The 19,597-nt window shown below is 38.6% G+C and overlaps 1 protein-coding gene across 2 annotated transcripts in view; it reads right to left on the reverse strand.

The window, feature by feature from the left end:
• Positions 1-6,187: 6,187 nt before the first annotated feature.
• The window catches only part of LOC108043204, a 57,372-nt gene continuing 43,962 nt past the window's right edge, over positions 6,188-19,597 (reverse strand). For both annotated transcript variants that reach the window (XM_044458785.1, XM_044458784.1), the window contains exons 5-14: positions 19,050-19,182; positions 18,126-18,269; positions 17,816-18,016; positions 15,782-15,850; positions 14,629-14,738; positions 14,340-14,554; positions 12,823-12,961; positions 12,316-12,421; positions 12,082-12,244; positions 6,188-8,494 (exon numbers count right to left, since the gene is read on the reverse strand). In XM_044458785.1, coding sequence (XP_044314720.1) covers positions 7,353-8,494; positions 12,082-12,244; positions 12,316-12,421; positions 12,823-12,961; positions 14,340-14,554; positions 14,629-14,738; positions 15,782-15,850; positions 17,816-18,016; positions 18,126-18,269; positions 19,050-19,182 — 2,422 coding nt within the window. In that variant the 3' untranslated portion in view covers positions 6,188-7,352. The remainder of the gene's footprint in view (positions 8,495-12,081; positions 12,245-12,315; positions 12,422-12,822; positions 12,962-14,339; positions 14,555-14,628; positions 14,739-15,781; positions 15,851-17,815; positions 18,017-18,125; positions 18,270-19,049; positions 19,183-19,597) is intronic.

The raw sequence follows: 19,597 nt of genomic DNA on the forward strand, positions 1-19,597 counted from the left end.
AGAATTACAAAATAAATTTTAATATGTCTTTTTAATAAAAATAAAAATAGTAGTGTCGATAAATTCTAAGAAATAGCTAGATATCCTATCTTGATTAAGAAAACCCTTTAATTTTTCTCCGTGTACCAACATTTAAACGCTTGCAAACACTCAAGTGTGCATGTGTGTTTCCTTGTTTGTTCGCTTTATTACCGCCTTTGCGCTTTTCATTGCAAACAATTCACGTTTTTATTGTTAAATGCGGCTCAGGATAAAACATAAAGCACGGCAGTGGCTGCTCACATGCTCGGTGGCTTGCAAAGCGGAGCTTTACGGAAGCGGAAGTGGCTAGGAATTGTAGTGCGGATGTTGGATAGCCATAGTACACAATTCGCATCTGTAGGCCTCTTTGCAGTTTCTCTGTTGTGTGTGTATGTGAGTGTGTGTGTACTTTGTGGCTCAAATTGTAATATCATGCATTGCGTTTTGGTGACTTACGTTATTTTTTTCTACACATTTGTGTGTTGGTAGTAAAAACAGGGCATAACAGAAAATTAAGTATACGCACTGGAAGTGACTTAATTTAATGACTTCATCCCGCTGAGCAATAATTTGTTCTTATGCTGATGGGAAAGTACTAAAAGGAAAACTACTTATTACAAAGGCTGATCTCAGTGACTCTGTATTTGGATTTAAGCTGGGCAAAGGAGGAATCTCAAAGGTAAGTGGAGCATTAATTGGCACTCTACTTTTCCTCTTCATCTCCGCTGTTAAACTTTCCTTTACTGATATAACCTTTGAGCTGCCGGGCTTTCAAGAGGATTTTTCTCCACATGCTTTCATTTCCTTATTTAATGGCAGTGATGGTGGCTTTAAGAGCGGACTAAACCGAGTTTTCTACTGAGTGGTTAAGCGAAATCTAAAAGAGCCTGGAGCATATGCGGCCAATAAGTCAATGAGCAGGATTTTGTTAGCCTCCTCCAGGCACAATTTAACCTGATTGGCATGGCCAAGTAACTATTCGCACAACCTTTGTCTCCGTCAACTTTTGATGTCAGCAAAGTTTCGCATTTTTATCTCGATCTGCAGCTGCCGACTCACATGCACAAGGAGCAATTCGTATCTTTATGCCGCATCCAACCTCCAGGAGCTTGAGCTCCATTTGAGCATTTCGAGCTTATCGCACATCTCATCCCAAAAATGGTAACCGACACATTTGCACAATTGCTTCTTGTAACTGACACGTCAACCACGTCCAAACGTAAACGTAAGTAAGCGCAGGAACTAAAGTCGAATGGGCTGTGCCATTGCGAGTGCCTGCGAATGAATGGCTGTATTTCCGCTTAGAGATGGAAATTCAAGGATGCGGCGATGAAAATGTATTTGCAGCATCTGCATACCTTTAAGTTGCTCAATAAATCAGATTGAGTTGCATGCTCAATTTGGTATAAGTGTGCTTATATTTATTTACCTGGCTTATACACAGACAGAAAAATACGCATATATATAAGATATAAAAAATGGGCATTGAACATAAAAAAAAACAGAAATATATTGTTGCTCTCAAATAATTATTTTGATATACTTTTGGTGAGCTTATAAATTATTTGTTTGATATACTTATTATTGATATATATTATTGATATATTTTTTAAAGTATCAATAGAAATTTATACTGATTTGTTTAATATAGCTGTTACTATTTTCACTTAATTTTTACTTCTACAAAGATATTAAAGTTATTTAATAAGAATAACTTATAATCTTGAAATTATATACATTTTTATTATAGTAAAAACAGAAAATATAAACTGTTTCTGTTTTGATTTTGTGTTTATTGGTAAGCTAGCTTGTCATTAAATTAATTTAAACCCTTTGACCATAATTATAGACTTGTATTTATTGCGTTAGTCACAATTATTATAAATTATTTATAATTTAATTTCGTAAATTCAATATGCAAATCATTCTGTCGCTTTGATCCCATTTAATCCCAAGTGGCCTTGTGCAACATAAGCTTTTCCTCAACCTAGCTAGAAGTCTGGTTTGAAATATGGTGGTTAATCCACTTCGAGGATCACGAGCTCATCCCTAATGCAAATGTCCTGGCCCATCTGCTCCCCGAACTTCGCTCCTGTCGTTCTCGTTTCCTGTTCCTGTCAGCCGTGAGACTGGGATCTTTGCACTTGAGGCAGATTTAGTTTATGTGCTGGCAACTTTCTAATGCAATTCACGTGTGCACATAAATGCAATTGTGTGAATGGGTGTCGGTGCATGGCTTCTAGTGTCGGAGAGCATAAAACACATATCCAGCAGAACATACGAAAAGTTTCCCACTTCAAATCTAGCAGGGGCATCAAATTCAATGTCTGTAAGAAGTCCATTTGCATTGAATAGGTGACTGGAGTGGGTTTCGAAACCGAGTTTAGAACACACTTTATATGCAATATAAATATTTACACAAGCTCAGTAAAAGCCGAAATAAAAGCGAGAAGCATATGTGTGTGCAACATATTCCGGATTATTTGTGCAACATATTTGCAGTATATATGCAAAACGGACTTTGCTCAGAATCTTTAACAAAGTTTTAGCTGACACCGAATATTTGAGAGGCTAAGAGTTTAAGAACAATAAAATGCAATTAATATCAACATGTTAAGCCAACAATCAGACTTTGGGTCATCCTGATTGAGATTTTATACTGAAAGTAAATATTTGAGACTCTGAGCACCTTTTAATATCTGCACGTCTTTGCAGATATCTTGGGATATTTATTCCTTGCAAACATTGAAAAACAGTTTACAAACAAGGCAATACCGTATTGTATTTTGGAGCAGAAAATTGTAAAATCCTACACCTGCGAATTATATTCGATTCTTGTCTAACAATGCAAATAATAAAGGGTAACGAACTTGTATACATAAATATTAATGTTTATATAAAATATTATGTTTAATTTTTGTTAAAATCGTGTGATAACTGCCGAAATATATTCAAGCTGAAAAAATCAAGTAGAAAATGCCTTTAGCCCATTTAAACAATTTGCTTTTCCTTCTATCCCTGTATTTTAGGTTTAGGCACTGAGGCAGCTGCTGTTAATAAGGTGTTGAGCAATTTTATTTTATTGGTTTCTGACACAGCAGCACCCACATATCCAGTGCCGTAGGAGGATCCTTTAATTTTAATTGGCTTCACGCCCAACAGCACGTGTCCTTGTCAGCAGCCTGTTACTCAATTGCCATGTCTACGCCCAACTCCCCCTTTTCGGCTTTGTTTTTGGGGCGTGGCATGTGTGTGCGGAGTTTGCCGCCTCTAGATTCTTTTTTATTCGAAGGCACTTTTTTTGAAGGCTTTTCAGGTCGTTAACATGTTCTTATTTAATGCCAAAGAAATTGCCATTGGCATTTATTGCCGTAATTAAGAGATGGAAAGAAATCCTTGAAATGCTTTAGACCGGCTCGAAAAAAAAAACAAACAAAACAGTTGGCCATCAAGGACCAGAGCATCGACAGGAAAATAAATTTCTGCACCAGCCGGTCTTTAAGATTTTGTAATTGCCAGCCGACAAAAAAAAGGCAATTTGTGTCTTCTTCTGTGAGTGCCACTTTCTTTGTTTGGAAAGAGGCCTCAAACTGCCCGTCACTCAATTCGCTTTGAAATTTATGATCCAGTTGGGTGAAAGTTGTTACCTTCCTCGACTTTTTGGTGTTCTGGCTTCTGCAACAGGCGTTTAATTAAACGCTCTTAATGCTTCAAGCCAGAGCTCCACTAAACAAGTGGCCAATGGCAGTGAGCCATTAAATTTAATGAAATTTCGTACGAATTTGGTTTCAATTCCCTTTAAAGTATTTCCCAGCCCCCAAGGAAAAGTTTTGGCTATAACCAGTGTAATTTACAACAAGGCCTTTAATTAGTAGGCATTTAAATATAATACATTTCTAGCATTATCTTAATACTCGAATTTCTATAACTCAAACAGAACTGAGTGCCACTTAGTGACTATATTTCATACAATTTTATCATATTTAACTTTTACTCAAACCGAATAACTTCCTTGCACTCGAAAATTTCTAGGAAAAGATGTATACGGTGTCAGTTTTATAAAGATTTTTGCTTTCTTACGAATCGTTTAGCCTAATGATGTGATATTTTCATAAATATTTCATAAGAGTTCTTGAGAATCAGCCACTTAAGCCAGTTGACAATGTTACATAAATAGAAAGCTCGGTGCTTTTGACAAGCTTCCTTTTAATTGGAGAATGTCTTAAGTGAAATTAAATATAAAATTACCCTTAAAGGTAACCTGAAGTCTTTGTAACTAGTTCTGCTTCACATGTTTTAAAAGTTACAAATAAAATAAAAAATATTTATTATGTGGGTCACAAATTAATTTATAAAAACTCTGCTTTACACAGTTTTTCGCTTTAAATGATTTAGTTTATCAATTAAATCAATTACTTACCCAGAATTCACTATAAAAATGTTCATGTTTAAAATAAAAAAATGCAGATTGTTTTGCATTCATATGTGCATCGCTTATTTTCCATTAAATGCTCTAAATAATTGCTTTCCTCCAATTTTAACAGATTCCAACTGCCATGGAAAAAGAAATGCCTTTGTTTTGCGGGGCAATTAAATGAAAAATAGTGAAAACGCATGGCAAGTGAGGTGGAGAAATGTACCAATAAATGGGGATATTTCGCGTTTCTGCGCCATTATAAAGTTAATAAAAGTAAAAATCTGTAACGGGCGACGGAAAAGCAGAAGCTGCCTCGATTACGTCGGCGCTTATGTCAGCAGGTTTTTCCGACTTGCCACCCGGAATTTTCCGGTCGTGCGACTGACGCATATGCTGAAAGTTTAATTAATGTTGTCACGTGCCCGAACTGCGAAGATGAAATTCGTTTGTAAATGACTCCCAACAGCGCTGAATACGTTAATACATATAGGTGTATATTAAATATTTGATATTTATTCAGGAATATCTTCAGTGGTGTAATGATTGAAATTCAATTTAAAGAAAACTCTGCGAACGTGCTGAGCCAAATGAATTTGTACTTTTCCTTGGCGAGTGCTTAAAATTCAATACACGCCGCCTACACACGCATCCTGGATGTCCTTTTTGGGGCTGATAGCACTAAAGTTGTCTGCCTGACTGCTGAAGTTTAATTTTGATACACAAACAGAGAACAAAACAAAACAGAGCAGAGCAGAGGAGTACAAACAAAACAACATCCGATGAGGCCGTAAAACATTTAAATTAACGTCTCCTTCAAAACAGTAACCTTGCAAGGGAGCGAATGTGTGTGCTTTTCATCTGAGTTGAAAAGGCATTCCTGGAATGGTAGACATAAATGGCAAAAAGGGTCACACGCAGGCATGTCCATAAAGATAAAAACCATAACGTGCTCATAAAGCGCAAAAAGGCGCCAACACTTTTCATCTACTGCCACCCGTAGATAGATAGATACACTGAGATATAATGTTAGGTACTCCAATTGATATGGATTTGTTTTCAATTGCCTGCTACTTTATTTAAAAAATCAAAATAAATGAAAAAGTGAAGAACTTTTATGATAACTTTTATTTTAACACCTAAACAAACAAAAATATTTAAATGAAAAATTCTTTTGCTCTCGATTCTTCAATAAATTTTTTGTTTTACTTAGGAAAAACTTTTATTCGCGTTTTTTTCTTCCATTGATAAAGCAGGTTTTTCAAGGATTTTTATCTGGAAATTGTTGAACTCTATAAGTATTCCGTTGCATTTAATCCTTTTTAATCGAAAATAAATACCAATAAATATCATGAAGTAATGAAAAACCCCTTTAATTATTATTTTTTAACAATTCTTTTGTTTTACTTATAAAAAGCTTTTATTCGCATTTTTTTTACCATTGATAAAGCAGGTTTTTCAAGGCTTTTTATATGGAAATTGTTGACCCCTATTAGTATTCCGTTGCATTTAATCCGTTTTAATCGAAAATAAATACCAATAAATAGCATGAAGTAATGAAAAACACCTTTAATTAAATATACTTAATTACAAATAAATATTTCTTTGAGTGCAGGTACTCTAAGATACTCACCCCGAAATGCATGTACCACGCTGCGTTTACTTAATGAAATTTCCAGCAGATAAACGAATCGTTTTTGTGCTGAAACTTTCTAATCACCTGGCCAAAGATAGATTGCTTTTCGGTGTACATTCAGTAGATTCGCCATTTATTGGATTGCTTTAAACAAACGCATTTAATGCACATATTTTCCAACTCAATAACATCAACGCTTAACTACAGTACATAAATACATGCAATTCTCTCTGTTCTGGTTTGTCCATTTGTTCAAGCAACAACACAGTGATTTGCAAATTGAATTTTTCGTATTCGGCAAAGGGGTGGGCATTTGTTAGCTTTGAATTGATTTTGAAATATTTATAATATTGCAGCTAAGTGTACGACGGCTAATTAATGCTTAATTTAACTACAATTATTTATTCGCTAAATTTAGTTGGAAGGTATTGTGTGAGTTTAAAGGAGATATGTGTATTTTACAGTTCACATCAACTTTCATTAACTATTTTACAGAGTGGCCATCATAAATGGCATGTGTATGATGTGGTTTGGGCTCCCATTTTGAATAGATCGGCACTTAAACACGGCTTAATAAATATAACAGCAAATGCATTTTACCACCATCATAATTATGAGTATTTATGTCATTTTCATTGGAAATGACTTGCTGAAATTTTCAATTAGTAAGCAATTTAGATTTAATTATCTACATACATAAAATGCAAATTTAATTATATTCCGGCCAAAACACATGACGTTCAACAAAATGTGTTGTTGACTTTCGCGTGTGTGCAGGTGTTTGCCAAATTCAATAAATTCACAACATTTTGGGGCTCATTATAGTTGCAAATCATTTTGCTTAGCATTGCAAATCGCAAAACTCCAGGCTTCATTCCACCTTTTCATTGAAGTCGGGTGTTTATCGGCATTCACTTATATCTATATTTAGCTAAATTAATCAGTTATCTAATTAGTTGTACAAATATAATTTAATAAAGTCTTTGATAATTCAACTGGCCTAAGCATAAAACATTTTTGATTGCCGCCAGCCAATACGAAAACTGTTCGACGAGTTAAAGCCAAAACCTTTTGGAAATGGGTAAAGCTATTTAAAAAAGTAAACCCTTAAAAGTTACATATATTTTTAAAGCAAATGAAAATAAAATAAGTTTATCATTGCGTAAATTAGATGTCCCTAGTTAAATAGCAGAAAATAGATTAAATAATGGGAGTACTTTTGGATGTTGTGTTTTAAAGTTTGCCGAACAGCTTTGCATGGCTGGCCAAAATTCATTCTCTTTACACGGAAACCTCTTTGGTGTACTTGGACCGATCGTTCAGATCCAGGACTAACTTATCCGGTCGCTTGGGACGAGTGGTGCCCGTTCCCCCACTGCCGCTGGTGGAGTTGTTGGAGGCATTGGACACATTGCCCAGTGAAGGTGCCAGTTGATTAGGTGCATCATCCTCCTCCTTCGCGGCACTTGAATACAGGACAATGTCGTCCGTGGAGTGGGCCGCCTTGGTCCTTGTCTCGCCCTCAACTTCCGCGGCTGCAGTGCGATCCAGGATTTCGCTGCTCCGCGATTGCGATTGCACTTGGACACTCGGCGGCTGGCCAAGTTGCAGTTGGGAGTTGCCCTGCGCCTGGGAGTAACTACCGCTCCGCCGGCGTCCAGTTAGCTTGTACTTACTTCTACAGTTATCACAAATTTGATACGAAATGCTGAGCTCGGCCTCCAGTAAATTGCGCGGTGCCCGTTTGCAGCTGGTTGGCGGCGTATTGGTGGCTGCCGTCCGCACCGTGGGCCTCCGCTGGGGATGACCCTGGTCGACTTGGTCGATGTCCTCCGACTGGGAGCACATGCACTCCAGCTTGATGTTGGCAAAGCTCAGGCTACCCTCGTCCTTGGGCGAACCGAGATGATCGCAGGCGCTGCGCGGCGGACAGCAGTAGTAGTGCTCCTTGGACGCATCCAAACACCGACTGCAGATGATGTGGCCATCGGCCGTCCGGCGGAGCAACTGCTCCCGGAAGTCGTCGCCACTCAGCTCCGTGTTCATGGCACGCTCCTCGAAGGCCGCCGAGGGGGGCGTGGAGCTGGGTGGCGTTTCCAGCACCATGGTCGGTATACTGGCCCTGGCACTCCCACCATTCCGCCCATTTGAATTGCTCATCTGCTGGCTGTACTTCTGCATCTCCACATTGAGGGCCAGAAGGGGCAGGGCACTCTGCCGGTTGGCGGCCGAGTGTCCGTGGGCGGTGGCACCTGCCGCCGCTGCCACCACCATCAGGCCGCCGGGGGTCTTCAGACCATCCAGCAGGCTGGAGATCGTCATCACTGCCACGCCCTTGGGCGGAGCCATCTCCTGGATGCGCTGCAGCTGCATGCTCAGCTGCCGGATCTCCTCCAGCGCCTCCTGGTCGGACAGCTTCGTTTCTGCACGGAAATATTGTTATTATAAGAAATTGTTAGGGCTTAGGGTTTCATATGTCCAGGGTAAACCTTAAACTATTCAATTTGGTATTTTTATCATATATCTAAACAAATAAACTAACCTACATTTTGGGAATAATTATAAAAAATATGAGCTCGGCCCTTAGATTTTAGGCTTTTATCCATATAATCATATTTTAGGTCGTCAATCTTGAAGTTTATGACCATTTTGATACTTTCTGTCATTTTGTTATGTTGGTGTCATCTATGTTTATGGGACATTTTATTCCCCAGGTAGAACTTACTATAAAATCCACAAAAAAAAGTACATTACATTTTGAGTAAAAGAAATTGTTTTATTTATCTTAACTGTTTTTATTCAGCTACCCTACGTCTTTTTTTTCTTGGCATTTTTGACAGTAGTCAAACTCTATGACGCCAAAGAAAATTGGCTTGGGATTTGTATGTACATTACAACCCTTTATTAAGTGTTATAAGTAAATGCATTCAAATGAGTTAATAAAATATTAAAAATATTAAAGCCATGGTATTCAAAGCCGAAGTGCTTTTATTTTTTTGGACAATCCAAAGGCTTAGCCAAAAACCGCTATAAAAGCAGCGGAGATGAGATCTGTTTTGTAAGTGGCAAGCTGAAAGCGAGTGGCGATTTCATGCCGCGTTAAAAAGCACCGCTTCTTGCTTTCCGCTGCCAACTTTTGCACTAAAAAGTTGGCCGTCCATGTCAAAAGTTTCACACTACCCGACCAGCCCCAAATTTAAATGCGTAATGTTTGCACCGTCTGTGGAAGTGGTTAGCAAAGTTGGACCTTGTTGTGAGTTGGAATTCGGCCGGGAAAAGTGGCAGGCTTCCTCTTCGCTGGCGGAATGATAAATGGCCATTCAATTCAGTTGAAAGCCTGTCGGTATGATTTAAGCCACGTCCAGTCAAAAACAACTCGCTATCAACTCTCAAATACTAAGAAGAAAAACAAATAAATTTACAACGTTAAATCGCACACCGATGGGAAGCATACTTTGCCGCTCTAAAATCTGGACAACCTACTTAGAGGGACTGAATAAATTCCATGACGGATTGAAACCGGCTTTGCGACCCTTCTTTCCTGTAAGTGTATTACGAGCAGCCAGCATTTTTTTCCCATTGTCCGTTGAATTTAGATTTATGGCTGTGAAATTAAGCGAGTGGAGCAGTCGACAGTGGCCAAAATTGAATTTATTATGTGTGCCCCTCTTAGTATGCAACACAATTTTCCTTTTGCTCTCGCGAATTATTTAAAATTCGCCACACAGATACCCAGCACAGCATGTGTGTGTGTGTGTGTGTGTGGATGGCTGAGTGTTTGCTACTTTGTGATTGTTCAATTTAAATATGCAAATTGAGAGCCGCTTAAAAACTCGCCCAGGAAAAAACAGAGGCAAACAAAAAAAATGTAAATTTAACGCACAATTTACGCAGCCACAAAAATGCGTTACGTTTTGCGTTAAAATAGAAATACGAGTAATAAAAAATTAAATGAAAACCTCTCTGCCGGACTGAGAGCCTATAAAGCATTAAAACATAAAGCGTCGCTCTCTGGCAATAAACTTCTAGGGTCGCAGAAAATTAAAAAGGTTCGCCATCAAACCGAATAGTAAACAGCGCGATAACAATGGCTGGGAAAGGTATACCTTTATAATGGCCAAAGGAACCTGACACCGAAAATTACCCTTATTTGTAATGCATCTCTTCGTACTTCATTTTTTCTGTCTACTTTTTAGGCATTGCTATTAAGTTCCAACATTTTTGCTTTAATGACGCTGGCAAATGTGTTTAAATTAAGGGAATACTAATAAAAACAATGCCATTGTGTTGGTTAACTAACAAAGTCTTTATAATTTTCTATTTTATAATTTGATGAAGGCTGGTGTTTACAATACAATTTTTTGTTCTACAAAAAATTAATTACTTTTTCGGTCATTTTAATATATTTATTTTACATTTCACTTTTGTAATATTCAAATTGAATAGCTCTTCTTATGAAAAGAATTCGTTTCGAGCAAAAAAGGGGCTAAAACGATTGTTTATTTTGCATGTTCCAAACTAAATTTCCGTTGGAGAGAAAAGCTTAAGACGAAATTTTGTTATTAAAAGCGTACAATACATTTTCATTTCTATAAGTTATATAGCAATTACTCTAAACTCAATATTGATTCTTGAAGTTGGCTTGCCCTGAAATTTGATTTCTAATCAAAAGTTATTGGCTGCCTGCCCGTTGCCGTGGCATCTAAGTAATTTCATAGTTCAATTACCGAATCTTCACAGCTTTAAAGCTGCAAATGAAACAGCCCCGGGAGCCGAAAAAGGGAGCCCACCTAACCCCCAATTTGGGATGGATGGTCCACTTGACTGGTTCGCCCCCAAGGAAACCTCCAGGGAGTTGGCATAACATACATATACATAGTTGTTTATACATCAAAGCCAGCGAAGCGATAAACAAATATGGCGTCGGCGGCAACTTGGCGGAAGTTTGCGCTTTGGAGCTACTTCCTTCCGTGAAAACACGACCACCCACACATGTATCTCGGGTTAACCGCAGCTAAGATTGTTTTGGAGGAGAATCGGGCCATAAATCAGCATCCGAGCCTGTCAACCAGATATGCCAGGGCTCATGTCTAGACAGCAGCGATAAGCGTGCCGGTGACGCCGCCTGTCCCGCTCATTTTTTAATTTGCCAAATAACACGCCATAAATAAAAGTCGAGCCAGGATAGGACTTCATCTGCACTGCACTCGGGAAAAACAATGGTCTGAGTTCGAGCACAAAATGATGATTGATGAAGGATTTGAAAGCTTTTTCTTTTGATGCCTTAGTACAGAACATTTTAAAACTGTTTCAGGAAAGTAGTTTAATATTTATTTTCAATAGTTTGCCGGCCTAGTCACACATATTGTTGAACACATATTTTTAAACAATTTCCCAGGATTTTTTTTTGATTTTAAAATCATCTAAAACGGAAATAATACAACATTTAAAGACATAGCCTCATCATTTCTATTATTTACACCTGTAAATGTTTCTATAAAATATTATGTATTTTAACGCAATTTTTCTTGAAAGCTTAATACTCTATTGAAAATCATCACGTTTTTAATGTTCCCAAAAACAAAATTTTGCTCATAAAACGATTTTTCTTTCCGTTTTAATTTAAAATATTAATTTCGTTAGGCTTCTTACTGCAGTTAATATAAAGCTTTGATTTTTTTTTTATTTTGATTTTTCTTAAGATCATCTCATACTAGTTTTATCAAAGTTACTTGTTCAGCTTTCAAGTTAACTTTGCTTAACAAGAAAAGAATTCTAATTATATTAAGAAAATTCACTTGTTAATCTTGAAAACTAGAATGGGAATCTCTTGCTAAGTCACTTTTAAATTTGTTCTCTGTGCAACAGCGTACACACAGATCATTTGTCAAGTGGACACTGTCGTTTGTCATAAACGTCGATACACTGGGACCATTAGGACAAATGGGGCAATTGCCGCAATCGCTGGATGGCAGTGGCAGTGCCACTCCACTCCACTCACTACACTCACCTGCTGACGTGGTGCCCGCCACCGGGACGGTGGAGGTGGTCACCGAACTGGGATTGGCAAACGTGCGTACTTGGGGACGAAAATTGAATTTGGCCCCCGATGGCTTGGTGCCCAGGCCGATGTTCTCCTGATGCGATTTGCCGCTACGCAGCACGATGTACACCTGCGTCGAATCGGGGGAAGGGGATCTGGGATCACGGAAAAGCCGATACAGTCGGTGCAGGGGACACTCACCTTGCTGCCAAAGATAAGGGCCAGGAGCAGGGTCACCGTCAACTGGGTGTGGCAAAAGAAGATGATGTACAGCAAATCCGGATTGGCGGGCGACTGCAGGAAGAGCCTGAATAAATATAAGTAAATTAAAGTTACTCCAGCTTGGCTTAACACGGAAAATATGACATAAACAAGGGAATATTTGATGTATATTAATACTCAGAAATAATGTTCTTCATAATGAAAATGACATAGTTCTAGGAAGTTCAATTAAGAATGAATAATTCTGGGAACTGAGGAAAAAGCGATTACTGAGTAATTTGGTTGGGGAAATTATACAACAAAACATTTACATTTATGTAAGTGAACCGCATGTTATATAATATTATTCAAAGCTAAATAAATTAAACTCAAATAATAAATAAAATAGCAGATTATTGTCAAGTTAGGTATATAACTTAAGATATTTTTTATTGTTGTAAGCTGTTTTCGAGGGACTACGATTTCAAATTTGGTTGCTGAACTTACATGGACACATTGAGGAAGCAGGTGAGCAGGAACTCGTTGTAGATGGCCATTGAAATGAATCGGCTTTCGTTGAACTCCGAGGGCGCCTTCCGCACCATGATGCACAAACGAACGCCCCAGGCCAGGAACAGCACCTCCACTGAGAAATGGACAAAAGTCGGGGAAAGGGATTAGTTCCCTTCCGCACTTCATCGGTTGCCCAGCTTCTCTTTGAAGTTTAATTACTAAAAACGCCAAAAAAAAGGTTGGCCGCGACTTACACAGTAAAATATTTTTATAAATATAGAGCGAACATCAGTGCCACTGCACTTACATGGCTGTTGGGATTTTTTCTACTTGTTGGCAACGCATATGAAAATTCATGTTGCCCAAGGAAGAATAGCTTTTTTTTTCGTTTTTTAAAAAGTTCAAGCATGCAATTATAAATGTAATACGCGTTTTGGGTTGTAGCCAAGTCAAATGAAGTTATTTAGCAGATGGTAGCTGGCAGCAGCCATAGTGCGTGATGCGCGGGAATCGGCAATAATTGTTGCGCGTGTGTGGCAGACAAAAGAGCAAATGCAGTCAGAGGCACTCGAGTCCTTCCTGAACTTTTTTAATTAAGCCAGCTGGCAAGTGGCACCCTACAATTCACTCTGCAGCTGCAACTCAGCTAATGGCTCGGACTTGTGTCGCCAGTCAGTTTGTAAAAGCGTAAATATCATATAAATGCAAATTAGAGTGGACCACAGATCGGTGGAAAATTTTAAAGTCGAACTCTCAGTATAATAATGAAAATTTGAGCAGCAAAGAGAAAAGAATTACTTATTACTCAAAAAATGTATTCAAGTGCCATCTAATTCTCTCATTAGGTATATTCTATTTAAATGTAAATTATTGGATTACTAATTGGATTACAAATATAAAATTTTATGTATTTTTCTGATTTAGGAAAATAAATTTAAATTCATTTTAAATTACTCTTCTTTTACTTTTTTCAAATCGTTAGAAACCATAAAATATGTGTATTATGTACACAAGTCTAGTATTATTAATTTATTTTATGTGCACTTATATTTAGTTATTAATAACTCATGACGAGGGAAAATAAATATGTTTGTAGTTCGAAATACTACTTTATCTTACTAAAATTTTTAATAGCTCTATGAGAGTTATGTTTTCAATTTATCGTAAGAGGTGTCCACCCTTCAGAGCAAATTGGTACATAGCAAATTGACATTGCAGAGATGGATTTCAATGTTCAGAAAAAAAGGGGAAAACATTGGTGCTGGAGTAAAACTACCAAGGGCAGCAGGTGTTTGTACCACAGAGCCTCAAGCTATCGGTTGCCCGGGCAACGTACTCACATTTCTCATTTATTTTTTCCCTTTTCATATGTTTGCCACCAACAGTGCGTATGCGTTATGGGGTTATCGTTGTTCATTCAGACATTTTTCCTTTGAAAAAAGACAGAGCTGCCATTAAGTGGCGTGTGGGATGGCAAACAGGCAGGGATACATAAGGTATTCGCAACTTACTCGAGGTGAATGTGTAGTCCCACCAGTCGGTTTTGCAGAGGAATGCCTTCAGGTCGTCGGCAGTCCGTCCAACAACAACGTCCGGCGGCGAGACGAGTGTCCTGACCAGCAGACAGGTGCCGATGGCCCCGCAGATGATGCCAAGTCTCTTTAGCAGAGCGGCATCGGTGATTTTCACAGCTTTTGCCGAACGAACTCGGAAAATCACCGATATCCTAAAGGAGCAATCAGCCAATACAATGGGTAAGATTTGGTTTTTAGGGTTTATGACAGGGTGTTGATTCCTTACCGCCAGGTCTTCAGCATTAGAGCTCCGTAGGTTAGGGAAAATCCAATCTCACGCAGCCAAATTCGAGCTGTGCAGGTGTAAAGATTCGGATTTGGATACATCACAATGTTCTGAAAAGAAAATATATATATTTGAAAAGCCATTAAAAGACGTAAAAAAGGATTGAATTTGGACAGAGAATAATTACATTGTATTTAAGAAAATAATAACTGTATCTGTAGGTATCTTTATAATAATTAATATTTTCTTAAGTTAAGTTCAAACTAAGTTTTATTTTGTAAATCCCTACATCAGATATATCTGTCTTACAACATTAATATGAAATAAAAAGTTAATAAATTCTTGACACATTTTTAAGAGTACACACTGCCTTATCTTTCGGATGATCATTAAAAATCTGAAGTGCAAGCTGGCATTTGTCTTTCAGCCCGTAGTTCAATAAGACCCTCAAATATATGTAACAATGAGCCTACTTCTTCATAGCTGGCTGTCAATGACAATAGGTTATTTCGAGGATTTCGATTGGCTTCTATTCTCAGCTTTCTTCACGCCTTGCACATATTAAAAAATCGTAAAGCAAACTCTGCTGACAGGGACCCTCGTCCTCGTCCTGGTCCTCATCCTCGTCCTTATACTCGTCCTCGTCTTGTGTCCATTGTGTGCTCGTCAGGAGATACTCATGGCGGCTAAATAAATCTGCCACACATAAATAAAAACCCTAGTCTGTTGAGCGCCGGATGCTCGATGAGCTCTCGCTTAAAGTTGTTTATTTGGCTGGGCATCCCATTAGTTTCCTTTGCCAGCCATAAATCAATCAAATTAAATTGTGTAGAAATTGATGGGAATTGGGTTCGAGTTTTGTGGGTTGGTTGGTTGATGGGTGTGTTTTGCCAACGGTTTTCTATCTCATTTTTCACTAAATGCAAATTTTGCGGCTATTTATGGCTTCGAATGATTGAATTCCCCCCATTGAGTTGTAATAATGTTCGACAGACACTTTTGCCAGTGGCAACCAAAGCGAATGCATCTATAGGATTTTAATTAATTCGGCTTGCTATTGATTATGCCACTCAATTGAAACTGTAAAATTATTGTGGATGCAGTCGATTGACTAATCCGTAGCAGTTTATTGGAAATGTAATTCCTTACTTACCGTGCAGTAAATGAAGAATGCACCCAAGGCAATGACCCGCAACAAAGCCGGACTGGCGGCCCTAACAACCTGAAAAACAAGACATTTCCAATTAGACCTTGGTAGGAAAAACTTTGCAAATTTAAATTGAAATCGTTTAATCTGCACAATTTCACAAGGACGCAAGAAAATCACTGTAGGACTCCGGCTCGAAGTTGGATCCACACTTGGCAGGATGTCGGGTGGCATGTTTAGCGCCATTTAATTAGTTTCGGCACACACACATACAAACCCAGTGGGAACATGGACGTAGACACAAATGCGACACAATCGCATTACGAATGAAAACAGTTTAGTTGGCTAGTTGCCTTGGGACGCGGAATTGGGAGATCGGGGAAATCGGGGACAAGAGGGGAAGTGGAGATGTGGAGACGGGTGAACAGACAGCACACAAATGTCAGACAACGACAAGGGAACGGAATAACTCACTACCCATTTTCCTTTGCCACCAGCCCCTTTCCAACATTCATTCACTGAGCGAAGCACTCAAGATAATAATTAAATTAAATAAAATTATTGTTTAAGATGGAATAAAATAGCTGTTCCTATTCTCTTTATAAACATTTATCCATGCTCTTTACTTATCGAAAAACAGTAGCTTCAATATGATAGTTTAACTAATTCAATAAATAGTATTATTATTAATTATTAAATACAAGTTTTTCAATTGGGTTCTCAACATTTTTTTTTTAACTTTAAAGTTCAATGAAACCACTTTAAGAAAGTGCATAAGAAAGTGTTTATCTATTCTAAAGGTATTTATTCTGAACTAACAAATTAATTGCTAATCGGTTAAATTTAGACTGAAGTAAAAAAAGTAAACATTTTAGTGCTTTTTTAGAATGTTTTTCCTTAATTAAATGTATGGAAAAAGGAACATTTGTCTCACTAAGCATTTACTATTATTTTTAAGAATTTCCTTAAAAAATTAAATTAATTTAAAAAAAAAATTGTTTTTTTCTTGTCTTAATCCCATTTCAAAATACATTCACCTTTAACGCTCTATTTGCATTTTTTTGAAAGTTATACTTGTAGATAATTTTTCCCAGTGGATATATATTACATCCGCAGTCGACGACAAAGTTGGAAATGGTTTAAGTCTGAGCGCAGGAGACATTTGGACGCCGCCAGCTGGACTTGTTCTCTGGTCTAATGAGCGACCAAGTGACACTCCGAGTGGAGTTTAAAGGGCAGGATCTCTCCTCCTCCCGGCGACAGGAAGTAGTTGGATGTGGATGGGGGTATGGATGTGGGTGTGGCTGTGGCCAGTTGTGCGAATGTTTGCACTTCCGCTTATGCGCGACTTTATCCACTGTCCTGTTCGACTTGTTGCCGGCTGTCATCGCCGTGCTGTCTGCCGTGATTCCTGGATGACCACGTTCAAAATTAACTCGATTCTAACAATGATAAGCCGCTTAGCGGCTCAATGATGACAACAGCTTAGGTTGCCACCGCTCGGGATCAGCGGAATTTGACAGTGCGCACTGTCAAACATGGAAAAAAAATATATGAAAACAAACGGTGGACAGGTTGCGACAGCTCAGGGATAATGCCATTATGATGGTTTAACAATTCTGGTCTGCTCTTAAAACGATTTACCAGGGCCTTTAATTCCACAACTGTGATTCGTAACTTGAATTTCTACCCAGTGGGTTTTCGCAGACGGAAATGGTGCTTCAGGAATTTTAACGAAGTATTCTGCAGACCAATTAGTCGAACAGATATTGTATTTTCTACATGCATTCTGTATAAAATAATTAATTGAGAGCAAGTGGAAAATAGCCTGCTAATGTGGCTCGCTCCCCAAATAAACGAAGTCATGGTTGAGTCCTTGTAATTATATAAGAGTCTTAAATGTTTCTGTTGATGGTAAAATGTTTTCATCAGCAAAAAAGTGATGCTGGCCTCCTGGCAACCCAGTGATATTCCACTCGAGCCAAAGTGCCGGAGTACGGAGTGTTAAAATAGCTACGGCTCCTGGGGGAACCAACTTACCTTAACCTGCTGGTAGCGGAAGGTGAACCAGGCTGCCGGGGGCAGAAGGCCAATCACGATGCAGGCCAGTGCCAGGATGCTGGTGCGCATTGGCCAGTTGAGGGCAGCGATGCAGGGCGAGGAGTCCTCGCAGGAATCACAGCCTTCGGCGCAGGGAAGGCACTCGTACTCGCTGTTGCTGTTGTACGTCGAGTTCTTGCCCTAATACATATTTAATGAGAATAAGGCTCTTACGGCGGCCACTTGGCATTCGGCATTTGGCAGTAGCCATTCGCCATTCCGCATTCGGCTGTTGGCCAGGTCGACTTACCAGCATCAGCTTCTCGTACTCCTCCTCCAGCAAACTCCCATTGAAGAACTTGTGCAGCGAGACAATGTCGGGGAAGTAGAATCCCTTGCGGCACAGGCATTTGTAGGAGCCGCGCCGAAAGCCCAATCCCATTATGGCCTCGCACTGAGAAGTAGCAAGTGGGGAATCGGAAATGAAAATTAAGTGCTGACTGCGGAGAATTCGAGTGTGGGTCCACACAGAGAAAATATGTAGCAGTCCTAATTGCACAATAAATCTTAAAACTTATTATTTAACAAGCATGGTCTAAATAACTAGTATAAGTGACTTTAAATTCTTAAAAATATTAACGATTTCGCAAAAAAATTAAATGATTTCTGGAATATATAACTTGTACAACTGTTAAACCGATTTTAAAACCCTTAAATTTCTAGTGGCTTGTAATGATTCTAATTTCCAAAAAATATTTAGCATATTATCTCGGTGTCTTAAACTTATTAAATGACGGTAGTATAAAATACCATTGATCTATTTTTTTTATGCTTTCATAAGGTTTTAAAATATAGAGTACATTAAAATGCAAAAGCATTTTTTAAATATCTTAAAATTTTTTAATATGTCTCATAAATGATATGTGAAAATATGTGTAGTGAGTAATTATTTATAATCCAGGGTTTTCAGAAAAGAAAAAAAACAAGACACATTTTTTAGATTTTCATAAAATTTTTTAACGGATCTTTACAAATTGTTATTAATTTAAGGCAGTGGTGGGAGCAGCTTGGGATTAAGCCCCATACTCGCGATAAACTGAGAGAAAACGTGGAGTTACAAAACTATGGTACACAAATTTTTTTCATAGTCCCCCCACACCAACTTCTGAGTAGTCTTTTTACTGGATAGTAATAAAAGTGTTTTTCTCTCCGTGTAGCCACACTGATTTCTTACCATTGTGGTGCGCTGCTTGCACTTGTCGGTGCCGGCGAAGATGTTCAGCGGTCGCTTGGTGCCCGGCGTGTGCCGCTGCGGACACTGGTCGATGTCCACGCGCCGCAAGTCAATGTCGATGCCAGATGTGCCCCTGCAGGAGGAAAGAAAAACAACGAATCAGCAGACGGCGTTAAAAATTTATGTTATTAATTTGTCAGCTTAACAATCAACTGGGCGGCACTTAAGCCAAATGGCGCCATTTATAAACTCGATTCAATAAGACCTGTGTACCGTCGACGGCGGTTATTTATGGACATGGTTTGAGTCCAGTTCTCAGTCCTCAGACCTTAGCGATAACAAACAATAAATTCCCGTTCTGATTGTGCATATGTCTGAGAACTGGCCCAAGACCGAGATGGTGTAGGAGATTTCGCACAAAGCAAAGGATAAACCAACATGCGTGTTTGGTTCCGGCTTCCGAGCTCCGGAAAAAATAGAAGAAAATTATTTTCTTGTTGCCATCGATGGGGAATGGGTTGGCCTTGTCGTTTTACAAAGACATAAAG

This window comes from Drosophila rhopaloa, unplaced genomic scaffold (genome assembly GCF_018152115.1).
Source record: "Drosophila rhopaloa isolate 14029-0021.01 unplaced genomic scaffold, ASM1815211v1 contig_115, whole genome shotgun sequence".
Lineage (NCBI taxonomy): Eukaryota > Metazoa > Arthropoda > Insecta > Diptera > Drosophilidae > Drosophila > Drosophila rhopaloa.